The 9,699-nt window shown below is 41.4% G+C and overlaps 1 protein-coding gene across 1 annotated transcript in view; it reads left to right on the top strand.

Moving 5' to 3' along the window:
- Window positions 1-1,859: 1,859 nt before the first annotated feature.
- The window catches only part of FYB2 (FYN binding protein 2), a 65,680-nt gene continuing 57,840 nt past the window's right edge, over window positions 1,860-9,699 (top strand). The window contains exons 1-2 of the mRNA XM_089515240.1: window positions 1,860-1,968; window positions 7,041-7,890. Of these exons, the coding sequence (XP_089371366.1) occupies window positions 1,960-1,968; window positions 7,041-7,890 (859 nt within the window). The 5' untranslated portion in view covers window positions 1,860-1,959. The remainder of the gene's footprint in view (window positions 1,969-7,040; window positions 7,891-9,699) is intronic.

Raw genomic sequence — 9,699 nt, 5'->3', positions numbered from 1 at the left:
GTTTACATTCAAATTTAATTTAACTCTAGTTTAAATCCCATTTTCCCACGGGATCTCACTAGTGTGATAAAGCTCAGTCAGTTCCAACTCTAGGTTTTTCTGATTTATCGTAAACCATTTTCCAGTGGAACTAGTCATTCACACTCCCTCTGTGAGTTATGCCAAATGTAAAGATGCCCCAAAACTGAGCATCTAGTCTCTTTGAAATCTGAAACTGACTCTCCCATATTTAAACCCTACACTCTCCCCTCGAGCAGTGCCACTATGTGAAAAAAATGTGTTTGGGGAGAACAATACTGATCTGTTACCTGGCAATAAAAGCCAAGCAATTCTGCTCTGGGGAATTGTCTGTTTCCATATCTTACTTTGTATTTATGCTTCAGGAGACCTAGTTTTACGGTAAGATTTATAACACAGAGCACTGCTTATGTGATGAAAGATGATAGCTGTCCCACCTCAGGCTTACTGCTGGTAAAGAGGAAAAGAATGGCATTTAAAAAGACAGTCTTGCATCAAGGGTCAGGGTAAGGATAGAGTGTTGACTTGGGGGCTGGTTTACACATTATATGTGGCAACTGCCAGGATATAGCTTGCCCTTCATTCAATGGCTCACAACACTAGGTAGGGCATTTCCCCCAAAGCCTCAAGATCCTCCCCCATCCTGAAAGGTCTATGTCAATATAATACATAAAGATCTGTGGCAATGTACAGAGCAACTTAAAACTTAGAATATAAACTAGTCCAGGAAGAACCAGGAATGCTCCAGGAACAAATCATTCACACGATTGCCTGTTTAAACCCCCGATTTCCCCCATGTGATAAACCCCATAGAGGAAATGTCTGGTCAGATATTGAAAGCCGTACAATAGCTATGCAGGCGTTCCAGTAACAGAAGATGGGTTGGGGGTGGGGGTGGGATTTCATTTCTATCCATAACCAGATAATAGACCTCAAGCATTTTAATTCATCCCAGCACTTTTAAGCACCATTGGTTTCAGTGGGAGAAAGTTAAATGTATTATTAGCTTTTAATAGAAAACAATGGGGCTGAATAATGTTTAATTTTTACTAGATTGTGCCCTCTGCACATGTGAAGTGCAATTAGTTTGTCTCAATGTTTTCCTAATTTAGAATCTCCCTTAAGCTTTGCTTTGATTTAATATATATTTGTTAAAATACCCAACCAGCAAGATTCTGAGGCAGCTGGGCTTGGGTTTTCCTGCAGGGTGGAATTCTGTTTAGAGTAGACCCTTCACAGAATCACTGAGTTGGGAGAAACCTTTATTAGCAGATGAGCTTCCCCAAACCCACTTTTTTTTTTGGAGGTTTTTGTTTTTATTCCTGGAACAATAAAAGCTGGATGTTCTGCATCCCCTTGGACTGGAGTGTAACACAAACTACATAAATCCATACACTCCCCTGCTGTATTTGCATAATTTATCTAGCCACAGAATCTGGATCAAATCAGTGTAGCAACAGATTTACTTTCCAGTGCCTGGCTTATACAGCTGGGTGAATCATCTAGTCAAACATATTTTCTGGAATTTCAAGGCTGATCTGGCCAGCCTTTTCTTTCACCCCTTTGCAATCTAAAGCAGTGTGCAGCCATGGCATTTACTGTCCATTTTTTCCAAAGCTGACAGCAAAGGCTGACATTTCCCCTGTATAAATGCTGAATTCTCATGTAGCTATGATTCTGATCTGCTTGCAGGTGCGGGTAGTCTGTTTCCTTATGCACCAAGGATTTTGTTAGGGAGGAGCCAAATCCTTGAGCTCAGGTGTAATTCTTTGTCATATATGCTCCACCTTAATCTCACTGACTCTTGCTACAGGATTTTTGAGCTGCTAAGCACACAGAGAGGAAGTTATTCGGGCTCTTCTGCTTTGAGAACCAACTTAATAAAAATGGACTGAAAAGCTGAGTTTCTTCACAGCAAAGCATGACAGTGGGAGAGGAACCATGGACATGGTAATGGACATGGTAATATGTTGCTGCTTGTTTCTGTTTGTGGGCCAAGTGACAAAGGGGTGCATGCCCTGTTTGCTGTTTCAGCAGTTCTTCTTTGCTCTTTAGAAAGCTGCCTGTAACTTTTCATGGGTCATTACAGTGAACAGAAAAGCAATTTAAATCGGGCTGGTAGGGAGTGTGTATGGAGCTAAAAAGGCCAAAAAGAGAGAAAAGGCAGGGAGTACATTTCAGCTTTGGCTGCATACTATTTTGAAGACTTATAGGTCCCATCTGGGGTTGCATATGGAGAAGAACAGTATGTAGAACTATTAGATTTTTCCAATAGTGGTGCTGGGGTGACTCAAGGTGACCAGATGTCCTCCTTTTCCAGCACACATCCTACATTTTATCCTTTTATCCAGGAGGAATTTCAAAATGTCCTCAATTTTGAGCAGGACCAAGAAGCATGAATGAATTTATGGGTGTGTTTAGCTTTTATTTCATAATGTTTACATTTTTCTTGAATGCCCTACATTATGTGGTGCCTTGTCCGTTTTTTGTGGTTAGGATATCTGGTCATCCTGGGCTGACTAGAGATTCACCTGATTGTGCACTCCCCTGTTTAACCTGAGAAGTAGTAGTCAGAATGTCAGATAGGGATTAGGGAGACCCAGGTTTAAGTTGTTGCTGAGCCATGAAACTCATGGGGTAGTTTTTGGTAAAACTTCTCTCTCTCCTTCTCTCTCTTGGCCTGACCTATGTACTTCAGAAGATTGCCATCAGGATAAAACTGAGAAGAGGAAAATGATATATGTACATTGATTTGATTTCCTGGGGTAAAAGCAAAAAAAAAATTTTTTTACGTATCTGCATAGTGACTTCTCAGTAAATATGGAAAGAAGGTCCATATACCTGAGGGGGACTGGTAGTGATGCCTTCTAGATTCCCCCCCCCCCACAACTTGGGGAATGCACCTGTTGTGTTTCATTATAACTCCACTATTCAGTTTGTGGGTGCAGTTACATTGTAGAAATTATATAGTTTGATACCACTTTTGACTACATTGACTCCATCTTAGAGATTCCAAGAAACTGTAGTTTTGTGAGATACCAGCACTCTTTGACAGAGAAGGCTAAAGCTCTTGTAAAACTACAAATCCCAGGATTCCATAGGATGGAGCTACAGTGTAGAAGCACCCTGAGAATGTAGTAGTCTTCTTGGGCCATATTTTAGGAGCTTAGGGCTACAATCCTAAATGCAAACCTCACTAAACACAACAGGATTTATTTCTTAGTAAATGTGTCTATGATAGTTGCCTGGCTAGTTTAACAGCACTGTGAGATTCTTCTACACACAGACACACACAAAAGCAAAAGCAAAAACCTTTCCGGTTGCTTTTAGTTTTGTTGTGAAACTACCTGAGTAATCCTTTTCTTCATTTTTGACCTTTCAGGAGAGTGTGGGTAGACTTGCAGGGAAAACTTGCATGAGTGGATATTTCCTGGTTGTTGTGTGTCGTCAAACTCTGTCCTTGGCACCTGACACATGTGGCAAATTTCCAGTCAGTTCTGCCTACTGGGGTCAGAGTACTACTGCCTTGATTAAACAAATGATAAATGGAGCATGTTCTGCTTCTGAAACACCAAGCCAGTAGTGTCCCTAAAGATGAACTGTAAAGAAAGCTGTCTGAAAACAGCTTTTCATGGAATTCCTCTTTCTAGAAAAAAGTGCAAAAATGGGATTACAGCTGATTCTATTTTTCTTTTAAAAAGCAAACAAAGTGGCCACAGATTTATAGAAGCTGAAACAACTGAAGATTTTAGACGTTAGCCCAGTCATTAATCAAATTTGAGAATAGCCCAGAAATCTGAAGAAAACAAAGACTTGGTAGAGCAGCTATGAAGGAACTAGATGTGCAAAAATATATAATTGAATACCAAAGTCAGGACCATTCATGCCATTAAGACTAATTAGGAAGAAGAAATTTCTAGCATGCATTTATTGGTTGAAGTGGACTGACAGTCTGTGCAGACCGGGCATTAGGGCGAGCCTGGGGACAGAGTTGGGCAGTGGCATCCACACAACATATGCCCTGACTCCACCCCAAGGCAGTATGATGCCACGCATTGCACCACATGGAGAGTGGCATCACAGTGCTCCTCTAGTGCTGCATTTAGATGACTGAGTGCCAAAGGTGCACCGTAAAGCCACAGTGCAGGCTTCTACAGCACCCTTTCCAGGGTGCAAAAAGGAGCAGCTTTTTGCAGCTCTTTTTTGTGCTTTGGAAAGGCCAGATTGGGGCCATCAGGTGCGGTTGCTGCAGTCTTGATCTGTCAAAGATGGAGGCAGCTGTAGGCCACCCCTTCAGAGGCAGTCTGCACAAAGTCCACAAAAGTGTCTGCTAGAAATTTCTTCTTCCCAGCTAGTCTTAAAGGTGCTATTGGATTCCTTGATGTCTTTCTCATTTTAGAATAGAGGTGGGAGTCATGTGGTCTTCCAGATATTTTTCGAGAACAATTCTCAGTAGCCCTATGTTGAGGAATACTGGGAACTGAAGTCCAAAGCCATCTGGAGGACCATATGATTGCCATCCTTGATTTAGTATCTGTGTGATGTCTTCATTTATGTACATCTTTCCCTATCATTCCTAAATAAGGGATAGTAATCTATCTGAATATGCAGTCAAGAGAAATGTTGTGATCTTGAGTTGTTAGATTGGTAGATAGATTACTGAATTAACCATCTCTGCTTCTTGATCAGATTTAACAACAAACGAATATCTCTTCCAATCCTATTCTCTTATATTTTATATGTGGTCCCTTTTTTTCTTTGCCTGTAATAGGACCTTAAAAATTACATATACCAAGCAAGAGTGGGGTGCAGCTGCTTGGGCAGTGAGGCTGCAGCATTGTTCTGTGGTGTTCAGATCTCAGCAGAAATGATGGCACACCAGGCACCTTTTCACAGGGAGCTGCTATCCACAAGGAAGTAGTGACAGTGGTCTGTTTTGGAGCTGCTGTGATCCGTTCCTCACAGGAAGAAGCATTGTGTAAGGCAGGTTTGGCACAGAGCTCCTGCTTGTGAGGAAGGGTGGTGGCAGTGCCTCCAAAAACAGGCTATCCCCTTTCTCTGAACTGCTCAGCCTGGAAAAGGGGGATAGTGTGACTCTTAGCATGTGGACAACATATTGAGCCAAATCAGACCAAATCCAACTGTCCACATGCCAAAAGAACGTGAGGTAACTCCATGGTTTGTGGGAACACCAGGTTTTCCCTAACTTTCCTTAGTTTGGAGCTAAGTTAGGGCCAAAAAGCACAGTATCTCCCCAGAATTCGCTGTACATTGTGAGGGCTGCCAGCACTGGCTTCAGGGAGAGTTCAGAGTTTTTCAGGTATAAAATCAACATTTGAAAAAAAAAAGCCACCAGGGTGCAGGTGGCAACCTGGAAGAGACTCCTTATTCACAGTGTCATCCCTCTGATGAGAAAATTCCATAATAAAAGGAGCACCTGGTTTTCAATAAAGAACTATAAACACTGCTGTGAATTGGAATTGATTTTAGAACATGCACACTGATACTGCACCCGTGCTGCAGAAACAATGGTGTTTATTTTGTCTTGGCTTCTGTTGGTTGTAGTCATAACTTTGTGCAGTGTTTTGGATGCAGATCAGAAGATTTGGTTTATCTTTCCTTTATGGAAATGTTAATTGCATATACATTCCAGTTTTGACTAGGCTCTAGCATAGTGGATTATAGGATCATACAGTTGGCTGCTCTAGTATAATTGGAACAATTGAAATATCTCCTAGGTGCCTTACGTCATACAGTGTAATGGGGAAATAATGGAGTTGACTAGAAGGGGTTATTCAGGAGAAACTGTTTGGGATTTAATAAGTTGGATGCAATTACACAAAATTAAATAAAATCTCAGGACAAGGCTCAACTGTGTTGCCTTCTCATTAAAGGCATCCATGTCTCTCTTTCAGAATAATGGTTGTTCTGTCCAAGCTTGTCGCTTTGCCCTTACTTTCTGATCTGACAGGCTATGTCAGAGTAATACAGTTCCATTGCACAGGGCTGATTTGTGTGGCTAATGTCCCTCATGCCATGCAAGCACGTAACAAAGTTCATAAGGCAGTTCAAGACACACATGAACCTTTAAACAAACAAACAAACACACAAAGCAAAAATCACTCCTAGGAGAAAGAAAAAAACTTTAGCATCTGAGGTTACCAGCAAGAGTTCTGTGGCCTTTTAAATAGTAGCTAGTTTTCTACAGAATAAACAGGGATGGAGCATCATCTTTGAGTAGTCCAATACAATTCCCAAATTTTGAGGTACCTTGAGATCTGCAATTGGGATGTGCTAGGTTAACAGTTTTGTTTAAAAGGTTTATATTTGCAGAATGCGGGGGGAACTACGTAGATTATCGCACTACCAACTTTTTCCCAATATGGGCACGGGCTGGGAAGATGTGCTACTGCACAGCTCTGTGCCCAGATCATTACCATCCCATCCTTCTCCCATCCCTGGCTAAAAATGCTTCTTTTCCATCATGGGAGCCATTCTGATCTGGGATGGGGATGGTAATAATCTGGGCATGGAGCTGTACAGTAGGAAATCTTCCCAGCCCGGTCTCAGCTTGTGCCCAGGTTGGGGAAAAGGCATTGTGATAATCTCCTACTATTTACAACAGACTTCAATACTAATATTAATGCTAAATTTCTCAGTGTAGCTGAGGATAGAAAACAACTGTGGTTCTAGTAATGATAGGTACATGGAGGGCAGATTTATGAACTAATAGCTTTTCTGATGGAGAACTGAGAGACACAGCCACGCTGATCTGGATTATCAGTATGTCAAGGGATGTAATACATTCTCATGGTAGTAGATGTCATTTGAGCTTAATCTGGACTGATTCTGATTCAAGTGTTGCTCTAATCAATTAATGATGCCTAATCAATTATTTACTCAATCAGTGCTATGCCATTGTTGTGCTTTCTTTTTAAACTAACTAGCTGTTGAATTTGATCCAGAGTTTCTGTGTTAGAACTGCAAATAACAGTTACATTTACTGTTCTTGGTTATTTTAGGAAAGAACTGAGGACTTCAAGGCACTGAGAGCAAAGTTCCAAAGTGACTCAAACTTTTCCAATACATTGATACCTCCTACGAAGAAGCCTCCTGTAGTAATTAGACCATGGCAAAGTTCCAATAGCAGTTCTTCACCCTCTCCCAAACCCAAGCCCTTGAGCCTCAAACAAGTTCCAGAAATTATTCCACGGCAAAGTAATGATGGCAGTTCTGTGTCTTGCCCCAAACCTTTGCGACAGGTACATGTTCCAGTTCCTGAGCAAAAGACGGACAAATTCACCTACATATCACAGCAATCTGAAATAACACCATCCAAGCCAAGGGCATTGCCAAGGGTCAGGCTACGGGAATTATCTGAAGTAAGGAAGAACAATGATAGGAAAGATTCAGAGTTTCCAGGGATGCTTGGTAAAGGAGCTATGCCTGTGGCAGACCTGCAAAAACAGCGCCCAGCATCTTGTGTTTACCCTCAAGAAATGGTGTTGGCAAATACTACTTTCCACAACACTCGCCAAATTTGGGAAAGTGTTTCATCACTGAAGAGTGACCAAAGGTCTTCCACAGCACCACCACAGTGTCCAGTTAGGACGACCTCTTTGGCAGATCTTAGAACTGTTAATGATGTTATTGATGTTGAAAAAGATAAAGCAAAAAATGCTGAAAATGAGCAAGCACCAAAGAACCCTTTCCAATGTGAACCAAGTCCATTTTCCATTGCCTCACCTCCAGTTCCACCAAGGAGTCATATGAATGTAGAAAAAGTAGCCTGTGAAGCTGTAAAACCTATTGATTTCTCCCCCAATATTAATGACTTAAACAAGGCAAGCATGACCATGGAATGTTCAAATGGTAAATACATTTTGCAGTGTAAACTATGGAATTTAACAGGCAAATAATAGTTTTAGTTTCACTTCAGGTAGGTGTGGGAACTGGCAGGGGAGCTATCTAAAAGGTAATAGCCAGTCTTTAGGCTATATGCTTTGTAGAATTGTGCATGAAATATACATAGATGATACCTAGCCTGTTTTGTAGAGCAGAAGCTATCAGATGTGGGGGACCATCCATCTCCCCCTTCTCCATGTGCCAGGGCCACTGTCATGTGCCTTTAAGTCAACTCTAATGTACCACAACTTTATCTTTCTTGGCAAGATTTGTTCAGAAAAGGTTTGCGTTACCTTCCTCTGAAACTTTGAGCCTGAACAGACAGGCCAAAATAAAGCTGCTTTGAGTCACTTTGGAGGTATACTGTTTAAATGATACACACATCTTAAGAGGACAGAAGCTATGCCAAAGCTGTGCTCCAGTCTTTAGAATGCTTCCAGCCTCTTAGAATGCACACATCATTTAAACAGCATACCTCCTAAGCGACCCAAAGCAGCTTTAGTTTGGCCTGTATGTTCAGGCCCTCTGAGAGTGTAACTTGCCAAAGGCCACCCTAGGTTTCCATGGTTGAGTGAAGATTTCAATTGGTCTCCCATAATCTTGGTCCAAGTCTCAAGTCACTATACCATGCTAGATATCACTGTGTGATGGATATCAGCGATATTTGTGCCCATTGGTTACAATGTTTCTCTCTTGTAAGCTTTCCTGTGACTGGCAACAAATGGCTCTAGGATTGACTCCTGTCCACAGGCCACCACTTTCAGTAGTGCTTTTGTAAGGAATAATATTTTGAAGATATGGGGTGGGAACAGGGAGGAAGAGTAGATATCCCACTAAGGGTACATCTACAGGCCTTACAACATTACAAAAGAAAGGTGAGGGGCAGAAAGATAGAAGCGGCTTTATGCTTACCATTCCACATGACTTCATAGTACTTCCTTTCTCCCTCAAGAGGCAACTGGTCATAAATGTATGGCTTTTGACAAATGGATTTTTCTAGAAGGACAAAAGGCATGCATTTAGTCTGCCCTGGCAGTAGAGCAGAAGTGCTTCATGTGCATAAAGGAAGGTAAGCATAAAGCTGCTTCTATCTTGCTGTCTCTCATCTTTCATTTGTAAGGCTATAAGGGTCTACACTGTAAAAAATAGTGCAGTTTGACACCACTTTAACTACCATGGCTCTGTCCTACAGAATCCTGGGATTTCTAGTTTTTGAGGCACCAGCACTCATTTGGAGAGAAGGCTAAAGAACTTGTAAAATGACAAATCCCAGGATTCCATAGGCTGGAGCTACACCACTTAAAATGATGTCAAACTCCAATATTTCTGTAGTGTAGATGCACCCTATGTTAATTTTTTTTATAGTTTGAAAAATGTTTGGAAATCCCTGATCAAATGTACAACATTGATTCCCAAGTGTAAAGCAAAATCGCAGTCTATGATGTTGTAAGGTTGTTAGTACTAGTACTCACTACCCTAACTACAGAGAAAAGGAATATGGGAAACATTTGGTGATACTCTATGTGATGATAGTAAATAGTCAGAGGAATCCTCCAGTTGTGGTGGAGAAGGATTGTCTGTGGTAGAGAGAGTAACATTTAGGAAAACCTAGTTCTTTAGAGTTGACATTTCTCCTCTCATTGCCTCCTGTAGAAGAGAATTTTCTATGCTTCTGGCTCTGGTTAGGGACATGCCCAGAGATTGAGAGTAAGATTCTGTAGGTCCTCATCTGACCTACCAAGCTTTGCTACTGGTGGGGATATAAAAGAGGGCAGT

The sequence above is a fragment of the Sceloporus occidentalis genome, unplaced genomic scaffold (assembly GCF_023333645.1).
Source record: "Sceloporus occidentalis isolate IW3139 unplaced genomic scaffold, rSceOcc1.0.p SCAF_3, whole genome shotgun sequence".
In the NCBI taxonomy this organism is placed as follows: Eukaryota; Metazoa; Chordata; class Lepidosauria; order Squamata; family Phrynosomatidae; genus Sceloporus; species Sceloporus occidentalis.
The sequence above is the reverse complement of the archived record's forward strand: the minus strand, read 5'-3'. Positions and strand labels throughout refer to the sequence as shown.